The sequence below is a fragment of the Salvelinus namaycush genome, chromosome 14 (assembly GCF_016432855.1).
Source record: "Salvelinus namaycush isolate Seneca chromosome 14, SaNama_1.0, whole genome shotgun sequence".
Taxonomy (NCBI): Eukaryota; Metazoa; Chordata; class Actinopteri; order Salmoniformes; family Salmonidae; genus Salvelinus; species Salvelinus namaycush.
Window position 1 is genome coordinate 26,581,281 of NC_052320.1, and position 26,440 is coordinate 26,607,720.

At 43.5% G+C, this 26,440-nt stretch overlaps 1 protein-coding gene across 1 annotated transcript in view; it reads right to left on the minus strand.

Moving 5' to 3' along the window:
• Positions 1-26,440, minus strand: part of LOC120059332 (protein NDRG3-like) — a 79,084-nt gene that overhangs the window by 32,133 nt on the left and 20,511 nt on the right. Inside the window, exons 2-3 of the mRNA XM_039008312.1 lie at positions 7,393-7,481; positions 1,363-1,395 (exon numbers count right to left, since the gene is read on the minus strand). Of these exons, the coding sequence (XP_038864240.1) occupies positions 1,363-1,395; positions 7,393-7,449 (90 nt within the window). The 5' untranslated portion in view covers positions 7,450-7,481. The remainder of the gene's footprint in view (positions 1-1,362; positions 1,396-7,392; positions 7,482-26,440) is intronic.

The window sequence follows — 26,440 nt, forward strand, 5'->3', positions numbered from 1 at the left end:
TCTCTGTCCCAGCTCTGATGCACCTGTACTGACCTTGCTTTCTGGATGGAAGCGGGGTGAACAGATAGTGGCTCGGCTAGTTATTGTCCATGATTATCTTTTTTGCCTTCCTGTGACATCGGGTGTTGTAGGTGTCCTGGAGGGCAGGTAGTTTGCCCCCGGTGACGCATTGTGCAGACCACACCACCCTCTGGAGAGCCCTGCGGTGCAGTTGCTGTATTGTGACTAAACGGTCATGTGGAATTTGACTGCCTTCATGACTCGTGACTGCCAGTGTGGTGGTAATACGGTCACCCCTCATCCATAGGGCAGGCGTTGCCATGACGTCCTTGCTCTCTGCTGGCGAGACGAGGAGTAGACAACAGAGAATGCTCTATTGAGCACACTGAAAATTCAACGTAGCTCCCTACCTGCTGCTATATTTAGCTCCAGCCCTTGATGGGATTGGCAACTTGCAAGGCGGTTTATTTTCTGTTCCATTAATGCCTGGGTCTGTCTGTCTCGGAAATCGTGAAGATGAGGTAGACCTTGAAGTAAATGGTGCTTCAGAAGCCAGCTGAGGCGCAGGATGTTAATTTAGGAAGCCGAATAGCACTGAAGGACTGGGAGAGGAGAGTCATTAACGGAATGAGATCCAGCAAGGCTTCTCTCAAGGCCTCTGCAGGCGGCTGGGTTAGCTGTATTACACTGCAACGCCTCAGGGTTGTTAGGATTCAGTGAATACATCCACTGTCTAATAACAGCAATCTACAGCACACCAACCCAGCGGACCCAAGTGGTGGCTGAGCTAACAACATACAGCGGCCCCTGTCAAATCTGCCACACGTATTGCTTGGCCAATCAATCACCAATCAGAGAAGTGTCTTACAAGGTCGCATGAGAGGAGAGAGTGTGTGCGTGGAAATAAGTCAACCATGTATCATAAGGAGAAGGAAACAAAGCTAACTATCAACTAGATAGATGCACATTACAATAGCTGTTTACACAGGCAGCCAAATTCTGATATTTCCCCCTATTTTTGGCAAAAGAGCTGATCTGACTGGGCAAAACACCAATTAGTGAAAAAAGATCAGAATTGGGCTGCCTTTGTAAACACAGCCATTATCACTTACCATGATGGTGTTGGTCAGATTGCCAACCAGAAACCACAACTTTGCTTTCCCCAAAGACTCAAGAGTAATTAGCACAGCATCAAAGCTGCAACAATCTCACAGACTGACCAGCCTAACGTAGACAACACACTCCTGGCCAATAGGCCCTAGATCCACAGAGAGCAGTCTGATTTGGGCTGGATCCAAACGTGGCCAGCCATTCCATGATACGTTAGGCACAATTCATACATCTAAGAGATGTTTGACTCACCTGACAATCAAAGTCCTGGAAGTTCCGCCCATTCTGCAGAGAGAAGAACATTTGTTGATGAGTTTAAGTCATAAACGAGTGCCAGATCTCTTAACCTTCTAATCTAGAGAGTGAGAAAAAGAGAGCCGAGTAAGCACGAGGGTAAAAAGCTCCTCTTCTCTCCTCATTCATTATCCCTCAGTATTCCATTCTGCTCCAAGGCCTTCTGAAGATCCTGTAGAGCCACAGCCATCACTAGGAGGCAGAGGGCAACACGAGCCATCTCAGATCACTGTGTGGAGTAGATTACCTCTAGTGGCTGATGCCAGGTTCTGCCTCTCTCTGTGTGTGTGTGTGTGTTTCACGCTGTGTTGTTTGTGTCATTACTGTCCTCATACTGAGCCCTCCACCCACCCTCATCATTAGAAGTGATGTACTGCTGGAGAGGAGTGTGGAGACACTGAGCAGATGTCGCAGAGCTAAAACAGGATCATTACTGCAGATAGGACCCTTACACAGTCAGAACAAACACGCTCTCACTCACGGGCACATTCCCCACTACAGTTAGTCAGGCCATATCTAACAAGGCAGGGTCAAGGGGTTTAAGCTTGCAGAGTGGTTCAAGTGCCTCAGCCACCCACCATAGTGTAGTGAGCAAAGTGAGATGCTGTTTTAAAACTTATGGTTGATTCACTGTGAGATCAAATATAGCCCCACTATGCAAGCCCTCTTCCTGACAATGTAAATCTTTTATCAGCTCCAAGTACCTGCTAACTACCAATACAGTCTCATCTAATCTACCATTACTTATAGTGCGGCAGGTAGCCTAGCGGTTAAGAGCGTTGGGCCATTAACCAAAAAGGTTGCTGGTTCGAATCCCCGAGCCGACTCGATGAAAACTCGGTCGAAGTGCCCTTGAGCAAATGTAAATATAATATCATTACACTTTGGCTCAGCCTCTCATATCATCTCCTCCAGACTGGTTTCCAAGGGTTACCAGCGCAGCAGCAGCAGTCTGGGCTATGTCAGCAGACTGATAACATGTAGATGTGGAGATTGACAGAGCTGTGCATGGACCCTCTGTTTAGATGTAGTTCTTGCAATGGCTAAATGATCAGGCGAGGCTAGTGAAAGGTGAACCTATGTGGGAGTAGAGTGTGAAAGTGGTAGTTAAACACTAGAACCACCAAAGGCCACTCTGCTCCTTCTCTTACTTTACCTAAATATTTGTATTTTACATTGCTTAAGTTGTCAGAATTGTTTAAAATCACAAGCAGAAAAGTATTGAGGTTATTTACCAGTTTCCCCCCCCACACCTATTACTACCTTAAGGGGCCAAGACAAATGATCCGTAAGGCGTTGGTACCCAGGCGTTAATGTGTCCTCCTGTCATGACTGTCCTGTGAGGAGCCAATGGGTCAGATCAGCTTGACAATGGTTGACCGTAACCAAACCTCTCTCACCCACAGAAGATGGGAGGAGGGAGCTGGTGGGGGTTGACAGTTCACAGCCTGTCTTAAATTAAAGAGGACTCTTTTCCACTCCAGTATTAATCAAAGGAATGTCTTTGTTAATAACTTCTTAGGGATAGGGGGCGACATTTTCACTTTCGGATGCATTTGTGCCCAAATTAAACGGCCTCGTACTCTGTCCTAGATCATATGATATGCATATTATTATTGGATAGAAAACACTCGGAAGTTTCTAAAACTGTTTGAATTATATCTGTGAGTAAAACAGAACTCATATGGCAGGCAAACTTCCAAACAAGAAGTGAAAATTCTGAAATGGGTCGCTGTGAAAGGCATCGCCTATTCAATTGCCTTATATTTATGGATCTGTATGCACTTCATACGCCTTCTACTAGATGTCAACAGGCGGTAGAACGTGGAATGAAGCATATAGCTTGATGTGGGACCGGATGAGAGCCAATGGAGTGACTGGTCAGGCATATTGCCAGTTCATGACCACGCACACTACGCATGTGATGTCCTTGTCTGCAATGCGTTAGATAGACATGAAGAAATGCTCCGTTTGGGACGTTATTGGATATATATGAGAAAAACATCCTGAAGATTGATTCTCAACTGAGTTTGACCAGTTCATTCGATTTGTAATATCACTTTTTGAAGTTTTCGTTCATTAGCGTAAAGTTCGATGGACACGTGAACTACACATGCTAGCCAAAGTTGCTAATTCAACAGAAGTAATGGACATTATAAAACAAAAAAACTATTTATTGTGGAACTAGGATTCCTGGCACTGCATTCTGATGAAAGATCATCAAAGGTAAGGGAATATTTATGATGTAATTTCATATTTCTGTTGACTCCAACATGGCGGAGAATGGCTGAGCGCTGTCTCAGATTATTGCATGCTGTGCTTTTTACTAAAGTTATTTTTTAAATCTAACACAGCGGTTGCATTAAGAACCAGTGTATCTTTAATTATATGTTAAACATGTATCTTTCAAAGTTTATGATGAGTATTTCTGTATTTCACGTTGCTATCTGTAATTACTTTCGCTATTTTCGAGCCATTTCTGAACATGGCGCCAATGTAAAACCACGATTTGTGGCTATAAATATGCACATAATCGAACAAAATATAAATGTATTGTATAACATGTCATATGACTGTCATCTGATGAAGTTGTTCAAAGGTTAGTGATTCATTTTATCTCTATTTGTGGGTTTTGTGAAAGCTATCTTTTCTGTGAAAAAATGGCGGTGTGTTTTTGGATATTGTGGTGAGCTAACATAAATATTATGTTGTGTTTTCGCTGTAAAACATTTTAAAAATCGGACATGTTGGCTGGATTCACAAGATGTTTATCTTTCATTTGCTGTATTGGACTTGTGATTTCATGAAATTATATTATATTTTAACAGACAGTCTTTCCACCGAAACTCTTAACAGTTTCTAAAGCGAATACTGGAACAATATTTCTAACATAAGAACATGGGGAATGGTCAGAGATGATCTACAGAAAACAAATGTCATATTGGTTTTTATTTTGTGATGTCATTAAAACGTTTTTAAAGGAAATACTGTACCTTGGAAAGTATGTCCCCTTTCCATCCTTAACCTGTTGAGGACAGAGGGCGCTGTTTTCACTTTGGGGGAAAATCGTGCCCAATTTAAACGGCCTCGTACTCAATTCTTGCTCGTACAATATGCATATTATTATTACTATTGGATAGAAAACACTCTCTAGTTTCTAAAACCGTTTGATTTATATCTGTGAGTAAAACAGAACTCATTTTGCAGCAAACTTCCTGACAGGAAGTGGAAAATCTGAAATCGATGCTCTGTTCTAGGGCCTGCCTATAAATGTCCTTGATATTTATTAGTATACATGCACTTCATACGTCTTCCACTAGATGTCGACAGGCAGTGAGAGAAGAAATGGAGTGTATAACTTGATCTGGGGTCGAATAAAAGCTCTTGGCATGACGTGTCACCAGTTTCCTGTTTTCTGGAGCGCGCGAGAAGGGACCTGGTATTGCCTTCTGAAAAGCTGTCGTTATAGACGACTAATATCTCTGGCTTTGATTTTATTTGATAAATGTGACAATATCATCGTAAAGTATGTTTTTCAATATAGTTTTATTAGATTATTGAAATTTATTCGGGACGTTAGGCGTGTTGCGTTGTGTGCCTTTGTTCAGGAAGGAGAGCTTCGCGCTACTTTGCTAGCTTTCCGTGCTAATTGACTGGAGAAGAGGACATTCTAAAACCAAACAACGATTGTTCTGGACAAAGGACCCCTTGTACAACATTCTGATGGAAGATCATCAAAAGTAGGACCCATTTTATGATGCTATTTCATATATCTGTCAAACATGTGAAATAGTAGTTTGCGCCCAGATTTTGGGCACTCTCTCGCTATAACTAAGCTGGATGTCGTAATGAAGTTATTTTTAGAATTCTAACACGGCGATTGCATTAAGAACTAGTGTATCTATCATTTCCTATACAACATGTATTTTTTAGTAACGTTTATGTATAGTTATTTGGTCAGAATAGTTGAGTGCCATAAAAATATCCGCACATTCTGGGAAAAAGATGCTACGTTAGCACAATGTATAACCACTGATTTCAGCTCTAAATATGCACATTTTCGAACAAAACATAAGTGTATGTATAACCTGATGTTATAGGACTGTCATCTGATGAAGCTTATCAAGGTTAGTCAAAAATTATATATCTTTTGCTGGTTTATTCGCTATCGCTAACGTGCCTATTGCTATCGCTAACGTGCCTTGATGAATGAATGCGGTAGTGTGGTAGGCTATTGTAGTAAGCTAATATAATGCTATATTGTGTTTTCGCTGTAAAACACTTAAGAAATCGGAAATATTGGCTGGATTCACAAGATGTTTGTCTTTAATTTGCTGTACACCATCGATTTTTCAGAAATGTTTTATGATGAGTATTTAGGTATTTGACGTTGGTGTCTAATTACTCTGGCTGCTTCGGTGCTATTTCTGACGGTAGCTGTGATGGTAGCTGCAATGTAAAACTGATTTATACCTCAAATATGCACATTTTTCGAACAAAACATAGATTTATTGTATAACATGTTATAAGACTGTCATCTGATGAAGTTGTTTCTTGGTTAGTTTGGTTGGTTCTTGGTTAGTTAGGTTGGCTTTGTGCATGCTACCTGTGCTGTGAAAAATGTCTGTCCTTTTTTGTATTTGGTGGTGAGCTAACATAAATGTGGTGTTTTCGCTGTAAAACATTTTAAAAATCGGACATGTTGACTGGATTCACAAGATGTGTATCTTTCATTTGCTGTATTGGACTTGTTAATGTGTGAAAGTTAAATATTTCTCAAAAATATTTTTTGAATTTCGCGCTCTGCCTTTTCAGTGGAATGTGGGAGGAGTTCCGCTAGCGGAACCCCGGTGCCAGACAGGTTAACATTGTATATGAAACATTATGAAATTATTTTTGAGGAATGTGATTTTAGGAGCCATAAGAGCAGTTGTCTTCTATAAACTGCACAGTAAGTAGCCATGCCCCGAGTGAGGTCAGAGAGCATGTCAGTCTGATGGAACAGCCTGAGTGTGCATAAAAGGGTTGGAACAGAAATGAATATTAGACCAGAAAAATGTGAGGCGGTAGCCTACGTTTTTTTAAATGGTTGGAACTTTGATCCTCAACACGAGGTGAAGAAAGTCAACTCACCTCCCAGATTAGACCAGAACATCGCCAGGCTGCAGCTGCGAGTGTAAAGTGGTTCAAAATCTGACTATCGACACAAGGTGGAGAAAACTCCTCTCTCGGACAATCACTGGTACGGCTGATTAGCTGTCAAATATCTAGAAAAGCGACTAAGTGGGACCATCCTACTACTCTTCAAATCATCCTGCTGTACTACTCTTCTCAAATCACCTTTTACGCTACTCTCATCACCCAGTGGGAACCATTGACACGGCTGGCTAGCCAAGCTCTTGACAGGAGCATCTTCCAGAGTGAACAACAGTAGAAGAGACGGGTCCGGACCCTTTCGGACAATCAAAGCCTTACAAGCATGCCGCTGAAAGTCCATCAACCTTCCTAAGGAGGGCTGGTTCCGACAGAGATAAAGGCCGAACGGTATTCACACATAAATACATTCATGATTTCTTACTCCAAACGGGTGGCGGTTCATGTGCAAAGTATATGATTACTGTTAGTTCTAAAATGTATCAATGATAAGTGTCCATTTTTCTCTCTCCCTCCCTCCCTCTTCTTATTTATTTAGGTTGATCACAGTAGATGAATATGATGCGTATGCTAATGAAGACAGCTGACAACTTTCTCTAGCGGATACTTACATACTGAAAGGGGTATATGGGTTTTAGTGTTAAGGAAAGTGTGTGTGTGCGCGTCTCTCTCACTTGGTAGAGCATCGCACTTGCCATGCCAGGGTTATGGGTTCGATTCCCATGGGGGACCGGTATGAAAATGTATGCACTCCCTACTGTAAGTCGCTCTGGATAAGAGCATCTGCTAAATGACTAAAATGTACATTTGTGTGTGATCTTTCTGTCCACTCACCTTATTTGTGAGCAGGGGCTTGATCTCAGTCAGCTGCACATCCTGGAGCTCATCCATCGTAACTTAGGTCTGACAGCTGTCAATCACACCTGGGGGAGACAGAGAGGAGTGTCAGTCTTCTTCACAGGAAGCAGTTGTAAGCTACTACTACCACCAACTTATTTCCCTGACTTCAACTCGATGACTGATATCCACTATCCTTCCATCATCAAAAGAAGTCTGAGGAGGAGGACAGCAAACTCCAAAAAAGGAGAAACCAGCGACACTGTTGCTATGGACACAGTGAGGCACACAGCCAACATTTGAAAACGGAGCCCTTTAAAAACATTGTTCACTGACAATATAGGAAAAGGAATGACATATGGAACGACTCCAGTGATGTCATTTCAGCAAGCCAAGACTCCCACAATCTGAGATTGAAATAGTTTATGTAGTTAGAAACAGGTAAGATTGGCATTCCTGAAACATTTTGTTCAAATTACATTTTATAAACTGAATTGCTTTCATGGCGGACTGGCATGAATAGTTTTTTTTACTAATAATTATCCAAATCTATTGGTTTCTACCCAAAGTTAAAGGAAATCTTGTGATCTATTTAATAAACACCAAAGACCAACAAAATGGATAAAAGAGTGTGGCGGTATAGCAGGAACAGCAGTATTTAGTGGTCAAACCATGGTACTTTCACACTACTTTAAGGTAAATAATGCAAGCGACTTCAATTACTAATTTCTCTGAACAGGGGGGGAAAACAGTCACCAGATTCACAGGGAATACAGAAGCAATACTCCAAGCCACAGCTTTATACTACTTATTAAACAGAGAACTGATACTGTATACTGGTTGGGCTGGGATTGGCATGGGGTGTCCGTGGGTGGCTTTTTACCCGTTTTGGATGGGGTTCTCATGGCTTACTCATTTGTAGCAAAACATTTTGTCCAAATCAGATCTTGGGTACAGTATTTATTGAATATGATCTGAATCCTATGAATTAAAAATCGCCAATTTGGGTGCAATCAATTAGCTTAATTTCTCAGCGATAAAATGTTATTTAAACAAAAAAATGTGTCAGGAATGCCAATCTTACCAGTCTAACTACAGAAACAATTTGATATAGTGGGTGGCAAAATACTCTGTCTTGTGCTTTTTGATGGTGGAACGACCCAGTGGTGTTGACTGAAGCTTTCTGCAGTTCTAGTACCCACAGAATGAGAGGAAAACTGAAAAAATAGGATTTAGTGAATGAGAGAGCAGGACGAAACCTGTTAAAGAGTGATGGAGAGCACTAGGGAGAACATAAATTAAGTAATAACATGGAAAGGGAGCGTTGATGGGACCATAAGTATTAAAGGAGACCCATCAAACTCCCCACAGTATATTGTCACTATAACTCCTACAGCTCTATTTTATGACATCCATTTCCAATGTGAATGAGATTCAATTGACGTAGTACAGCCTACTTATGTAAAACCCTAAAATGGAACACTAGGGCAGTTTTTAGCAATTCACTGGCAGACATTTGAACACTCACAGTGCACCAGAATCTCTAATATTATTGCACACTGAGGGTGCACTAAGAAAGGGAAAATAAATGACACTGATTGACATGCCAATTGCAGACAACGCTGTGCTCAGAGACAGCCAACGTCATCTCCCTGTCCTTGTCCTGTCGCAGTAGGGGAGTATATGACAGCGTGTCATCACTGTGTGACCAATGTCTGAATGCTAAAGCAGGTGAAATGAGCCAGAAGAGAATGGGACAACAATCTGGTGAAACAGGATCACAAGCAGTGGATGTCCTCCTTACTGTGATGAATGTCCAGTGGTTTTGTGAACACGCCTCTCTCTCTGTGCTGCTCTGTCTTTTTAGTGAACATTGCCAAGTCTGTTCCAGTTCCAAATCTAACAAGGCAACAGTGAACATGTTGTCCCCCACGAATGATGCAGCATGTGATTAACTGGTCCTTTGTAACTCAGTTGGTAGAGCATGGCGCTTGTAATGCCAGGGTAGTGGGTTCGATTCTCTGGACCACCCATATGTTAAATGTATGCACGCATGACTAAGTTACACTGGATAAAAGCATCTATACAATATTACTAACAAATTTCAGTTAATTACTTTAGCTCCCGCCTTGGGCCAATCAGTGTAATTTTATATACGCCAGATCTCTATGGCAAGACGCATCATTCACCCAAGTTGTCAAAATCGTCCTAGTGCTGTCGTAGATATCGTGTGACTAACATACGAACGGAGACAGATCCACAGTCCCCTCCCCGATTTCATTGTGGGGAACAATTATATGTGGGGTAGATGAGTGCTCATTGTGTAGAGCCAGAGCAAGATGATAACTGCCAGCATGCTTCTGTCACACAGTCCCTCACAAGCTCTCTCACACAATCTGGAATGCATTTTTCCAGACAGAAAACCAACTGATTTGAAAGTGTAGGCTGAAAATAGAATGTAGCTTAGATGGGAACTTTGATGAGCTCTTCAGCCTTGCTGCTCTTACCAGAGGGCAGAGAAGTCAACAGAGCCTACCACTCAAATCTCTTTCCATAGTACTGAGTCAACAGCAAGCTATAAGTGGATGGAGGGCAAAGCAAAATATAACAAATCTCAACCAAAACCAGACCAGCCAAGTATACTGGATATTGGAGGAGATGAGGCAATATTCCACATGCTTTCAAGGATTTGAGGCGGGATCCCACATTTCCTTCAATGTGGCAAAGCTAAAGTTGGACGCAGCCAGGAGGAAATCTGAAGTGGGGCTGAGGATGGATGCCCTGACCCAGAAGATTAAGGTTACTATAGACTCCAACAGGCTTTCACCTCACATTTCGTATGAAAGCCTGTAGAAGTTCGTCAGAAAGAGGCTAAAAGAATGTAGAGTATCCAAGTCAGCATACCACTGCTGGCTTGCTTCTGAAGCTAAGAAGAGTTGGTCCTGGTCAGTCCCTGGATGGGAGACCAGATGCTGCTGGAAGTGGTGTTGGAGGGCCAGTAGGAAGCACTCTTTCCTCTGGTCTAAAACATATCCCTGTGTAGGGTGCCGTCTTTCGGATGGGACGTTAAACGGGTGTCCTGACTCTCTGAGGTCATTAAAGATCCCAGGGCACTTATCGTAAGAGTAGTGGTGTTAACCCCGTTGTCCTGGCTAAATTCACAATCTGGCCCTCAAACCATCACGGTCACCTAATAATCCCCAGTTTACAATTGGCTCATTCATCCCCCTCTCCCCTGTAACTATTTCCCAGGTCGTTGCTGTAAATGAGAACATGTTCTCAGTCAACTTACCTGGTAAAATAACGGATAAATAAATAAAAAAATTCAAGTATTTTGCTCCTCCCAACAATTGCAATAGGCACGTTCAAACAGAAGCTGAGATACGAAACCCAACGCCAATTATTTTCCACGGGTGCCCACTTGGGGTAGTGCCATTTCAACCAAACTACATTTCTGAAATATACATTTTCTAAAATATAGTATGCTAGCACCATAAATTAGCTTACTCTGTATAATTTGTGCTACTGAAGAGAGATGGAAGGGGTGGTTGACAAAAAAATAAATCATACAACGGTCTACTCACAGCCAATCAGCCTGCCTACACTAGAGCTATTTGGTTTAGAATTTTAGGACCCCTTTGGGCGAGCGGTGGGCCAATGTCAACGTTGTGAACAGAGTGCCCGATGGTGGGGGTGGGGTTATGGTATGCATTTTATCGACGGCCATTTGAATGCACAGAGATACCATGAAGATGGTCAGTTCTTCCATGGCTTGCATACTCAGTCATTTCCCTAATTGAGCATTTTTGGGATGCTCTGGATCGTCACAAACAACAGCGTGTTCCAGCTCCCTCCGACATCCAGCAACTTTGCACAGCCATTGAAGAGGAATGGGACAACATTCCACAGGCCACAATCAACAGCCTGATCAACTCCATGTGAAGGAGACATGCCGTGCTGCATGAGGCATATGGTGGTCACACCAGATACTGACTGGTTTTCTAATCCACACTAGAGGTCGACCGATTAATCGGAATGGCCGATTAATTAGGGCTGATTTCAAGTTTTCATAACAAATCGGAAAATCTGTATTTTTGGACACCGATTTGGCCGTGCAATGAAACAGCAATATTTAGACTTAGGGTTGCCACCCATTCGATAAAATACGGAACGGTTCCGTATTTCACTGAAAGAATAAACATTTGTTTTCAAAATGATAGTTTCTGGATTTGACCATATTAATGACCAAAGGCTCGTATTTCTGTGTTTATTATATTTATTATTATTTTACCTATATTTAACTAGGCAAGTCAGTTAAGAACACATTCTTATTTTCAATGACGGCCTAGGAACGGTGGGTTAACTGCCTTGTTCAGGTGCAGAACGACAGATTTTTACCTTGTCAGCTCGGGGATTCGTTTTTGCAACCTTCCGGTTACTAGTCCAACGCTCTAACCACCTGCCTTACATTGCACTCCACGAGGAGCCTGCATGGCAGGCTGACTACTTGTTACGCGAGGGCAGCAAGAAGCCAAGGTAAGTTGCTAGCTAGCATTAAACTTATAAAAAACAATCAATCTTTACATAATCACTAGTTAACTACACATGGTTGATGATATTACTAGTTTATCTACCGTGTCCTGCGTTGCATATAATCGATGCGGTGCCTGTTAATTTCTCATCGAATCACAGCCTACTTCGCCAAACGGGTGATGATTTAGCACTGTCGTTGCACCAAACCTAACCATCACCTCGCTTCGCGTTCCTAGGAAACTATGCAGTATTTTGTTTTTTTACGTGTTATTTCTTACATTGGTACCCCATGTAATCTTAGGTTATATTACATGCAGCCCAGAGAGGAACTACTGGATATAAGAGCAACGTCAACTCACCATCATTACGACCAGGAATACGACTTTCCCGAAGCGGATCCTCTGTTTTGCCCACCACCAAGGACAATGGATCGGATCCCAGCCGGCGAACCAAAACAACGACGCCGTAAAAGGGGCAGACGAAGCGGTCTTCTGGTTAGGCTCCGGAGACGGGCACATCGCGCACCGCTCCCGAGTATACTACTCGCCAATGTCCAGTCTCTTGACAACAAGGTTGATGAAATCCGAGCAAGGGTAGCATTCCAGAGAGACATAAGAGACTGTAACGTTCTTTGCTTCACGGAAACATCAGAGTTGGTACAGCCACCTGGTTTCTTCACGCATCGCGCCGACAGAAACAAGCATCTTTCTGGTAAGAAGAGGGGGGGGGGGGGTATGCCTTATAATTAACGAGACATGGTGTGATCATAACAACATACAGGAACTCAAGTCCTTCTGTTCACCTGATCTAGAACTCCTCACAATCAAATGTCGACCGCATTATCTACCAAGAGAATTCTCTTCGATTATAATCACAGCCGCATATATTCCCCCCCCAAGCAGACACATCGATGGCCCTGAACTAACTTTATTTGACTCTATGTAAACTGGAAACCACATATCCTGAGGCTGCATTCATTGTAGCTGGGGATTTTAACAAGGCTAATCTGAAAACAAGACTCCCTAAATTCTATCAGCATATCGATTGTGCAACTAGGGCTGGTAAAACCCTGGATCATTGTTATTCTAACTTCCGCGATGCATATAAGGCCCTCCCCCGCCCTCCTTTTGGAAAAGCTGACCACGACTCCATTTTGTTGCTCCCTGCCTATAGACAGAGACTAAAACAAGAAGCTCCCGCGCTCAGGTCTGTTCAACGCTGGTCCAACCAATCTGATTCCACGCTTCAAGATTGCTTCGATCACGTGGATTGGGATATGTTCCGCATTGCGTCAAACAACAACATTGACGAATACGCTGATTCGGTGAGCGATTTTATTAGCAAGTGCATCGGCGATGTCGTACCCACAGCAACTATTAAAACATTCCCAGACCAGAAACCGTGGATTGATGGCAGGCGAAACTGAAAGCGCGAACCACTGCTTTTAACCAGGGCAAGGTGACCGGAAACATGACCGAATACAAACAGTGAAGCTATTCCCTCCACAAGGCAATCAAACAAGCTAAGCGTCAGTATAGAGACAAAGTAGAGTCGCAATTCAACGGCTCAGACACAAGAGGTATGTGGCAGGGTCTGCAGTCAATCACGGATTACAAAAATAAAACCAGCCCCGTCGCGGACCAGGATGTCTTGCTCCCAGACAGACTAAACAACTTCTTTGCTTGCTTTGAGGACAATACAGTGCCACTGACACGGCCCGCTACCAAAACCTGCGGACTCTCCTTCACTGCAGCCGACGTGAGTAAAACATTTTAACGTGTTAACCCTCGCAAGGCTGCAGGCCCAGACGGCATCCCCAGCTGCGTACTCAGAGCATATACGCAGACCAGCTGGCTGGTGTGTTTACGGACATATTCAATCAATCCTTATCCCAGTCTGCTGTTCCCAAATGCTTCAAGAAGGCCACCATTGTTCCTGTTCCCAAGAAAGCTAAGGTAACTGAGCTAAACGACTTCCGCCCCGTAGCACTCACGACACTACAGTGATAGGCTTGATTACCAACAACGACGAAACGGCCTACAGGGAGGAGGTGAGGGCCCTCGGAGTGTGGTGTCAGGAAAATAACCTCACGCTCAACGTCAACAAAACAAAGGAGATGATCGTAGACTTCAGGAAACAGCAGAGGGAGCACCCCCCTATCCACATCGACGGGACAAACTACCTGCCCTCCAGGACACCTACACCACCCGATGTCACAGGAAGGCCATAAAGATCATCAAGGACAACAACCACCCGAGCCACTGCCTGTTCACCCCGTTATCATCCAAAAGGCAAGGTCAGTACATGTGCATCAAAGCAGGGACAGAGCGACTGAAAAACAGCTTCTATCTCAAGGCCATCAGACTGTTAAACAGCCACCACTAACATTGAGTGGCTGCTGCCAACATACTGACTCATCTCCAGCCAGTTTAATAATGGAAAAATTGATGTAAAAAATGTATCACTAGCCACTAAACAATGCCACTTAATATAATGTTTACATAGCCTACATTACTCATCCCGTGCTTCTACACCTGCATTGCTTGCTGTTTGGGGTTTTAGGCGGGGTTTCTGTACAGCACTTTGAGATATCAGCTGATGTAAAAAGGGCTAAATAAATAAATTTGATATACTGTACTCTATACCATCTACTTCATCTTGCCATCTTTATGTAATAAATGTATCACTAGCCACTTTAAACAATGCCACTTTTATATGTCTACATATCCTACATTACTCACCTCATATGTATATACTGTACTCGATACCATCTACTGCATCTTGCCTATGCCGTTCTGTACCATCACTCATTCATATATCTTTATGTACATATTCTTCATCCCTTTACACTTGTGTATATAAGGTAGTTGTGAAATTGTTAGGTTACTCGTTGGTTATTACTGCATTGTCGGAACTAGAAGCACAAGCATTTCGCTACACTCGCATTAACATCTGCTAACCATGTGTATGTGACAAATAACATTTGATTTAAATATCAATGCCTTTCTTTAAAATCAATACACAAGTATATATTTTTTAAACCTGCATATTTAGTTAATATTGCCTGCTAACATGAATTTCTTATAATTAGGGAAATTGTGTCACTTCTCTTGCGTTCCGTGCAAGCAGTCAGGGTATATGCAGCAGTTTGGGCCACCTGGCTCATTGCGAACTGTGTGAAGTCCATTTATTCCTAACATAGACATAATTATGACACAACATTGAAGGTTGTACAATGTAACAGCAATATTTAGACTTAGGGATGCCACCCGTTAGATAAAATACGGAACAGTTCCGTATTTCACTGAAAGAATAAACGTTTTGTTTTCGAAATGATAGTTTCCGGATTCAACCATATTAATGAGCAAAGGCTCGTATTTCTGTGTATTATTATGTTATAATTAAGTCTATGATTTGATATTTGATAGAGCAGTCTGACTGAGCTGTGGTAGGCAGCAGCAGGATCGTACACATTCATTCAAACAGCACTTTCGTGCGTTTTGCCAGCAGCTCTTCACAATGCTTCAAGCATTGAGCTGTTTATGACTTCAAGCCTATCAACTCCCGAGATTAGGCTGGTGTAACCGATGTGAAATGGCTAGCTAGTTAGCGGGGTGCGCGCTAATAGCGTTTCAATAGGTGACGTCACTCGCTCTGCGACTTGGAGTAAGTTGATCCCCTTGCTCAGCAAGGGCCGCGGCTTTTGTGGAGCGATGGGTAACGATGCTTCGAGGGTGGCTGCTGTCGATGTGTTCCTGGTTCAAGCCAAGGTAGGGGCGAGGAGAAGGACGGAAGCTATACTGTTACACTGGCAATACTAAAGTGCCTATAAGAACATCCAATAGTCAAAGGTATATGAAATACAAATGGTATAGAGAGAAATAGTCCTATAATTCCTATAATAACTACAACCTAAAACTTCTTACCTGGTAATATTTTAGACTCATGTTAAAAGGAACCACCAGCTTTCATGTGTCCTCATGTTCTGAGTAAGGAACTTAAACGTTAGCTTTTTTACATGGCACATTTTGCACTTTTACTTTCTTCTCCAACACTTTGTTTTGCATTATTTAAACCAAATTGAACATGTTTCATTATTTATTTGTGGCTAAATTGATTTTATTGATGTATTATATTAAGTTAAAATAAGTGTTCATTCAGTATTGTTGTAAATGTCCTTATTACAAATAAATATATATATATATATATTTTTAAAATCAGCCGAGTAATTGGTATCGGCTTTTTTTGGTCCTCCAATAATCGTTATCGGCGTTGAAAAATCATAATCGGTCGACCTCTAATCCACACCCCTACCTTTTTTGTAATGTATCTGTGACCAACAGATGCATATCTGTATTCCCAGGCATATGAAATTCATAGATTAGGGCCTAATTCAATTGACTGATTTCCTTATATGAACTGTAACTCAGTAAAAAAAACAAATATTGTTGCATGTTGCATTTATATTTTTGTTCTGTATATTTATCATTATCGCATCAATTCAGGTAACTTATTGCGATATGGATTCTTGTCCATATCGTCCAGCTCTCACACACACACACACACACACACACACACACACACACACACACACACACACACACACACACACACACGACTGAGATTACCTTTCTCATGGAAAAATCAAACAAAATACATTTCCCAACATGTCAATCACAAACCATGAGTCACATACACTAATGTCCTGTCCATGCTGTCTTTCAACACAGGTTATGCTGCTCACATGTCATCAATTGTAATCTAATATAGCCTTATTTTCATAAAGGAAAAATAACAAGACTAAAACAGTCTGTCAGCTTAGTTGATAATGAGAGTTTGAGAGAAGCAGACAGTAGAGGGTCAGTGCCAGGACTGTTGGGGACAGAGTTGAGACTCCAGTGCAGACAATCAGTGCTGCTGTAATAGGCCTTTCCCGGACAGTCGCCAATCTATGCCCCAGCCAGTCTTCTGCCTACTGTATATGTCTCTCCTTTACCCTCCCGTTCAGCCCAGCACAATTCATAAGACTAAAGACATTAGCTAAGGATCACCAATCAATCACTTTCTGTCATGACCGACATACAGAGATAGAGAAATCTGGTTATTCCTACTGGGGGATAGATCATGGTGACTGATAACCCAATTTCTCAGACAGATTTCAACATCTACCCGAATGAAACCTTGCGGGCAGTTGCCATGGTGACCAATCATCAGGCACGAGAAGAGACTTTGTTGGTTATCCCCATTCCCCAACCACACAATTTAGATTCTAAAGGACCTCTCTATTCATGGAAAAGGGAAATTAAGAAGAGGAACCGAAATGTTAAGACGGAACGGGGAAAAACTAGAGAGGAGAAAGAAGCAAAGACAATATATAGACAGAGGGCAATTAAAGTGCAGCAGGTGGTTGTGGCTCGGGGAACTGGACAGCCAGGCACTGCTGGAGTAATATGCCAGCCTAATCACAGGGCTGATGGCTCGGTCACACTGCCAGGGTGGGTTATTAACACCCGCCACCCACCAAATACGGGTAGATTTTGGCATTGGCTGGTAAGAAATTCTATTTCACCAGCCACATTGGCGGGTATGAATTTCTATTTCACCAGCCACATTGGCGGGTAAGAAATTCTATTTCACCAGCCACATTGGCGGGTGGTCACAATTTTGGGGAACATTATTTATTTTCGATCCAAAGCCCAAATGTAGAAGTTGGTTGAATTGAGCTGATAGATTACTAAACTGTGACTTTGTCCAAGTGTTTCTTGGCTAGTCACACGCTAGGTTGTTTTTCAATATTAGTTTGAGTTTGCTGCAAAAGTCCGCTAGTAGAACAGACATCACTGATAGACACTGAGTGCAGTTACCACGATAATGGCCCGCCACTTAAAAAGGGACAGCTAATGACTCAAATATTTGTGGGTAAATTGTGCTTAACTGAGCATGGAACAGTCCGAAAACCTTTAATTCATTAAACTTTGTCATTTATTATAATTAAAACACTGAAATAATTGTAAACATCAACTTACGTACTCCTTGAAAAAAATGTCAGCGTTAGAGCCCTGAACTAATAATAAATAAGCCGTATCACTCAGCATTTTGTTGTTCAGATGTAGAACTGTTTAACTTTTCACTAGTGACTGGTATATTTTTTCCCCATCTACCTGCCACAGTGGCTGGTGGACCAAAACGTTTAATTTCCCCACTCAGCACACTGCCCTGCAGGCCTGGGCGGGAGACAGCCCAAAGGGAGGGACAGAGTCAGAGTCGTGGGGTGGAGGGGCAGGACCACTGGCACTGCTAGTGGTCAATTATCTCCCTTAACTGGACCCAGTGTGCAGTCAGAGCCCATTTGAACTTCTCCTGGCCCACTGTCAGTCTGCATCTGTGCTTAAAATTAGAAACCGTACCAAACGGGCGCAGGGGACAGTATAGGTTTAAGTCTGAGCTCTGTCGGTCACTGGACCGGGTCCCCTAACCCTCACCTCCACTGAGCTTGCCCTGAAGGGTTCCACCACCATGCAAGGGAAATCCTGGCTAATGACCCAGTGCAAAATAAACAACAAAAACAACTCCATCACAGCAGGCTTTACTGGTTGATAATCTGTTCTAATCTGGTCTGAAAATGGCAGCAATATTGACCTCTCAATGAACTTTATATTAGGATCCCCATTAGCGACAGTTAAAAGGTTATTTTTGTGTTGCAAATAGAAACACAATAAGGAGGCTATATACAAGGTTTACCGGTACCAAGTCCATGTGCAGGGGTACCAGGTAGTTGAGGTTATACATGACTAGACAATGAGGATAAATAAAAAGTAGAAGCAGCGTATGTGAAGAGTTTGAAAGTGCGTCTAAGTGTGGCTTCAATATGCATGTGTGTGTGTGTGTGTGTGTGTGTGTTGGAGTGTCAGTGTGTGTACAGTGAGTGTGCATAGAGCCAATGCAAGCATGTCAGTGCAAAAAGGGGGTCAATGCAAATAGCCCAGGTAGCCATTTGATTAACTGTCCCGCAGTCTTATGGTTTGGGGGTAGAAGCTGTTCATGAGCCTTTTGGTCCCAGACTAGGCGCTCCGGTACCGCTTGCCATGCAGTAGCAGAGGGATCCGTCTATGACTTGGGTGGCTAGAGTCTGACAATTTATAGGGCTTTCCTCTGACACCACCTGGTATGGAAGTCCTGAATAGCAGGGTGCTCAGCCTCAGTGATGTACTCGGCCATACGCACTACACTATGTAGCGACTTGCGGTTGGATGCCAAGCAGTTGCCATACCAAGTGGTGATGCAACCAGCCAAGATTCTCTCAATGGTGCAACTGTATAACTTTGAGGATGTGAGGGCCAAATCTTTTCAGCCTCCTGAGGGGGAAAAGGAGTTGTCGTGCCCTCTTCACGACTGTTGATGTGTTTGGACCATGATAGGTCTTTAGAGACGTGGACACCTACGAACTTGAAGCTCGGCCCTCAGTTTCCTGTATTCCTCGATCAGCCCCATTTGGCTTGCTGATGTTGAGTGAGAGGTTGTTGTCCTGTCACCACACTGCCATTGATCAGGCCTACCCCTGTTGTGTCGTCGGCAAACTTAATGATGGTGTTGGAGTCGTGCGCAGCCACGCAGTCATGGGGGAATAGGAGGGGACTGACCACACACCCCTGAGGGGCCCCCGTGATGAGGGTCAGTGTGACGGATGTGGTGTTGCCTACCCTCACCATCTGGAGGCAGCCCAACAGGAAGTCCAGCATCCAGTTGCAGAGGTTTAATCCTAGGGTCCATAGCTTAGTGATGAACTTGGCAGGCATTGTGGTGTTGAACGCTGAGCTGTAGTTAGTTTACAGCATTCTCACTTAGGTGTTACTTGTGTCCAGGTGTGAAAGGGCAGTGTTGAGTGCAATAGTGATGGCGTCATCTGTGGCTTTGTTGGGGTGGTATGCGAATTGGAGTGGGTCCAGGGTGTCTGGGATGATGGTGTTGATGTGAGCCATAAACAGTCTTTCAAAACATTTATGGCTACAGATGTGAGTGCTACGGGTCGATAGTCATTTAGACAGGTTACCTTGTTGTTTTTGGGCACAGGTACTATGGTGGTCTGCTTGAAACATTTAGGTATTACAGACTGGGTCAGGGAGAGGTTGAAAATGTCAGTGAAAACACTTGCCAGCGCATGCTCCGAGTACGTGGCCTTGCGAATGTGTTTTGGGTCTTACTCACATCGGCTACAGAGAGCGTGATCACACAGTCGAACTGCTGGTGCTCTCATGCATGGTTCAGTGTTGCGTGCCTCAAAGCGAGCATAGAAGGCATTTAGCTTGTCGGGTAGGCTCGCGTCACTGGACAACTCGCGGCTTTGTAATCCGTGATCGTTATCAAGCCCTGCCACATTCGGCGAGCATCAACGCCTGTGTAGTTTTTATCTATGTTGACGCTTTGCTTGTTTTATAGTTCGTCAGAAGGTGTACCAGATTTTTTTTATAAGCGCCCGGATAAGTGTTCCGCTCCTTGAAAGTGTCAGTACTAGCCTTTAGCTCTGTGCAGATGTTGCCTGTAATCCATAGCTTCTGGCTAGGATATGTACGTACGGTCACTGTGGGGATGACGTTGTCGATGCACTAATTAATGAAGTTGGTGACTGATGTGGTAAACCCCTCAATGCCATTGGATGAATCCCGAGAACATATTCCAGTTTGTGCTAGTGAAACAGTCCTGTATATTAGCATCACTTAAAATGGCGCCGGAAGAAATGGCAGCAGTTTTACGGGCGCCCAACCAATTGTGCTATTATGTTTTTTTTCACTTTATTGGTAACTTATTTTGTACATAATGTTTCTGCAACCGTATCTTACGTCAAAAAAGAGCTTCTGGATATCAGGACAGCGATCACTCACCTCGGATTAGACTAAGATTTTTTCTACAACAAGGAGGACGCACAAGACATTCTCCAAACACCCCACAGGGCTGACATCCCCGTTATTTTCAAGAGGAAGTGACGCAGGTACAGAGGACAAAGAGCTGGATGCCTTGTCAGGACCCGGAAAGGTGAGTGGGAAAGCTGCCGTTACCGTCAATACTACTCGCCAACGTGCAATCATTGGACAATAAATTAGACAAGGTACGATCACGAATATCCTACCAATGGGACAAAACTGTAATATCCTATGTTTCACGGAATCGTGGCTGAATGACGACATGAATATTCAGCTAGCGGGATATACGCTGCACCGGCAAGATAGAACAGCACACTGCGGTAAGACGAGGGGGGCGGTCTGTGCATATTTGTAAACAACAGCTGGTGCACGAAATCTAAGGAAGTCTCTAGATTTTGCTCGCCTGAAGTAGAGTATATTGTGATAAATTGCAGGCCACACTACTTGCCTAGAGAGTTTTCAGCTATACATTTCATGGCTGTTTATTTACCACCACAGACAGATGCTGGCACTAAGACAACACTCAGTCAGCTGTATAAGGAAATAAGCAAACAGGAAACCATTCACCCAGAGGCGGCGCTCCTAGTGGCCGGAGACTTTAATGCAGGGAAACTGAAATCAGTTCTACCAAATTTCTATCAACATGTTAAATGTGCAACCAGAGTGAAAAAAAAAAATCTAGATCACCTGTACTCCACACACAGAGACGCGTACAAAGCTCTCCCTCGCCCTCCATTTGGTAAATCCGACCACAACTCTATCCTCCTGATTCCTGCTTACAAGCAAAAATTAAAGCAGGAAGCACCAGTGACTCGGTCTATAAAAAAGTGGTCAGATGAAGCACATGCTAAACTACAGGACTGTTTTGCTATCACAGACTGGAACATGTTCCGGGACTCTTCCGATGGCATTGAGGAGTACACCACATCAGTCACTGGCTTTATCAATAAGTGCATCGAGGACACCGTCCCTACAGTGACTGTACGTACATACCAACCAGAAGCCATGGATTACATGCAACAATCGCAATGAGCTAAAAGGGTAGAGCTGCCGTTTTCAACGAACCATCAAACAGGCAAAGCGTCAATACAGGTCTAAGATTGAATCATACTACACCGGTTCCGACGCTCGCCTTATGTGGCAGGGCTTGCAAACTATTACAGACTACAAAGGGAAGCACAGCCGCGAGCTGCTCAGTGACACAAGCCTACCAGACGAGCTAAATCATTTGTGCTCACTTCGAGGCAAGCAACACTGAGGCATGCATGAGAGCATCAGCTTTTCTGGACGACTGTGTGATTACGCTCTCCATAGCCGACGTGAGTAAGACCTTTAAACAGGTCAACATTCACAAGGCTACGGATTACCAGGATGTGTGCTACGGGCATGTGCTGACCAACTGGCAGGTGTCTTCACTGACATTTTCAACATGTCCCTGATTGAGTCTGTAATACCAACATGTTTCAAGCAGACCACCATAGTCCCTGTGCCCAAGAACACAAAGGCAACCTGCCTAAATGACTACAGACCCGTAGCACTCATGTCCGTAGCCATGAAGTGCTTTGAAAGGTTGGTAATGGCTCACATCAACACCATTATCCCAAAAACCCTAGACCCAGTCCAATTTGCATACCGCCCAAACAGATCCACAGATGATGCAATCTCTATTGCACTCCACACTGCCCTTTCACACCTGGACAAAAGGAACACCTATGTGAGAATGCTATTCATTGACTACAGCTCAGTGTTCAACACCAAAGTACCCTCAAAGCTCATCACTAAGCTAAGGATCCTGGGACTAAACACCTCCCTCTGCAACTGGATCCTGGACTTCCTGACAGGCTGCTCCCAGGTGGTGAGGATAGGTAGAAACACATCTGCCACGCTGATGCTCCCCAGGGGTGCGTGCTCAGTCCCCTCCTGTACTCCCTGTTCACCCACGACTGCATGGCCAGGCACGACTCCAACACCATCATTAAGTTTGCAGACGACATAACAGTGGTAGACCTGATCACCGACGAGACAGACTATAGGGAAGAGGTCAGAGACTTGGCCGGGTGGTGCCAGAATAACAAATTATCCCTCAACGTAACCAAGACTAAGGAGATGATTGTGGACTACAGGAAAAGGAGGACCGAGCACGCCCCCATTCTCATCGACGGGGGCTGTAGTGGAGCAGGTTGAGAGCTTCAAGTTCCTTGGTGTCCACATCAACAACAAACTAGAATGGTCCAAACACACCAAGACAGTCGTGGAGGGCACGACAAAGCCTATTCCCCCTCAGGAAACTAAAAATATTTGGCATGGGTCCTCAGATCCTCAATAGGTTCTACAGCTGCAACATCGAGGCATGAGGACTGCAGATGTGGCCAGGGCAATAAATTGCAATGTCCGTACTGTGAGACAGCACTACAGGGAGACAGGACATACAGCTGATCGTCCTCGCAGTGGCAGACCACGTGTAACACCTGCCCAGGATCGGTACATCAACTGCCCGAGTTACACCAGGAACGCACAATCCCTCTATCAGTGCTCAGACTGTCCGTAATAGGCTAAGAGAGGCTGGACTGAGGGCTTGTAGGCCTGTTATAAGGCAGGTCCTCACCAGACATCACCGGCAACAACGTCACCTATGTGCACAAACCCACCGTCGCTGGACCAGACAAGACTGGCAAAAAGTGCTCTTCACTGACGAGTCGCGGTTTTGTCTCACCAGGGGTGATGGTCGGATTTGCATTTATCGTTGAATGAGCATTTCACCGAGGCCTGTACTCTTGAGCGGGATCGATTGGAGGTGGAGGGTCCGTCATGGTCTGGGGCGGTGTGTCACAGCATCATCGGACTGAGCTTGTTGTCATTGCAGGCAATCTCAACGCTGTGCGTTACAGGGAAGACATCCTCCTCCCTCATGTGGTACCCTTCCTGCAGGCTCATCCTGACATGACCCTCCAGCATGACAATACCACCAGCCATACTGCTCGTTTTGTGCGTGATTTCCTATAAGACAGGAATGTCAGCGTTCTGCCATGGCCAGTGAAGAGCCCGGATCTCAATTCCATTGAACACGCCTGGGACCTGTTGGATCGGAGGGTGAGGGCTAGGTCCATTCCCCCCAGAAATGTCAGGGAACTTGCAGGTGCCTTAGTGGAATAGTGGGGTAACATCTCACTGCAAGAACTGGCAAATCTAGTGCAGTCCATGAGGAGATGCACTGCAGTAGTTAATGCAGCTGGTGGCCACACCAGATACTGACTGTTACTTTTGATTTTGACCCACCCTCTTTGTTCAGGGACACATTATTACATTTCTGTTTGTCACATGTCTATGGAACTTGTTCAGTTTATGTCTCAGTTGTTGAATCTTGCTATGTTCATACAAATATTTACACGTTAAGTTTGCTGAAAATAAACGCAATTGACAGTGAGAGGACATTTCTTTTTTTGCTGAGTTTAGATAACACCAGACACAAAACAAAAAGGGAAACATAAGTATCTTTGAATAGATGAAGTGTAAACTTTTAATTATACTTGCTGACACCCTACATCCAAATGTTGGCACCAGTAGAGTAGCAAACTAGCTATGTAAACCACACCCCTCTGCAAACACACCTTATCCAATGTTGGTTACAAGGAGTTACTTATTTAAATTAGGTAAGAGAATACCATGTTATCATTGGTGTATTCAAATTATTAAAGGTGACATCACCCTATCCCTTTAATAATGAGTGTTTGACATGGGGACGGGACATGCAACTTTATGATCAAACTTTATCAAATGTAGAAGCTAGTCATTTTTCATACTTCCGTCATCATACATTGATCTGGTTTCATCCAAATAATCAACCAATTTCACCGAAAACATGATTTTGACTATTCATGACCTAATAAAAGGTTGGATGACTAACTGGTGCAACCAGCCCCTGCTGCCCACACACTCACTAAAAAACACCACACACAGTTCTGAACATTGTATAGCCTATCAATTAAATAGGACATGCGTTGATAAAAATAAAGAGAGTCACTAATCCACGACAACGGCAGTGTAGGGTGGCACAGTGAGACAGTTCAGAATACATTTCCAGCAGGCTGGGCATTTGTCAGACCAGTCCGACTGTTCCATTGCGCTTTTGGGATAGCCATTGGCACATTTTGCCAACAGAAGGGAATAAAGACGTGCTGCCTATAGCTAGTCTAGCTGGCAGTCCATCTAGCCTTCACTGTGTGACTGGCGACACATGAAAGCACCACCTTCAAATCCTTACCTCCTATTGGAGATAATATGTACATATTCCCTGTTCTAAGCTTGGGCACCTCCTGAGTTAATTGAATTGCTTCAATTCAAAACAACTGGAATTCACTCTCATTCAACAGCTGAAGAGGGAAATGGCATTGCCTTATGTCAGGTGGCGGAAACGTTGCACTGTCTGGCGTAAGACAATAGGGAAATGGGGCATCGCTGATGGCAGTTTGCTAAGAAATTACAAATGCATAGGGAATCTTTCACATAATGTCACCTCATATGTATGATGCCCCTGTTGCTGATTGTATAGGTCAGATAACACTTTACTAACCCATGTGTTACTAGCATCATGCAGAGGAAATCTTGTCAGTGATTGATGATGGGGCTGCTGGCTGGCATCAGTGTGGAGACTTCGCTGTGCTCTCGTGTCTGGTTCGGTTCAAGCAATCATTAGACAGTTCAGAAAGACTAAGGGCAAGAGACTCCCTCAACTTGTCTATTAAGAGAACAAACAGACAGGCCTGAGTCAATAACGTGACGTGTCAATGTGTCCCCCAAAAATATTTTCCCAAAATCAACAACGAATAAATACAAAATGTTGTGTCACTACCCTTTCTCTTTTGAGTCCTAAAAAAGTTAATGGTGAAATGTAAAAAAAAAACTGTCACTTTGGTGCTCTAAAGTTAGAGAAAGTCATTCGGAGTGAGTCGTTTGAGAGGCAGCCTGACTGCTGCTCCCTCCCTCATACTGACCATCAGTCAGTATGACTGACAAATTATTATGCTCACTCAGCTGCACCTCACAAATGATCTATTACCAGTGTGATCATAAACCTACAATTATTAAAGATGCTCTGAAGAACAACATTGATAGGGCAATTCAAGCATAGCCAATATGCAGTGATAATGTTTTGGTCCTAAAGCCTACTGCACAAACCTTATTGCTACAGAACTGTTTTTAATTGGTTAATGTTGCATAGGCTTACGTTTAAGTCATGTTTAAAAAATTAAAACATCGGAGTGGTAGATCTCAGCTTGCTTTTTGACTCGAAAGTGATCTTGATTCAGAAAAGTTGTGACCACTGGTCTAAATGTTAATAAAAAATCTTAAATAATAAAACTGTCAAACATTCTGGCATGATATTGTCAGAGTCTATTCCAATATACTGTTATATGGGTAAGACATTTTATGCAGAAAGGTTTTAAATACTTCAACTACTTTTGTCCGGAAAAATGACTCCTGATTATCATCTGGTGCAACAGGCATCACGTCACCAGAGGGAAATCAGTCCTTCTACGCCACGATGTCAGACTCCCTGAAACACTTTCAAATGTATGCCAAACAAACACTATTGA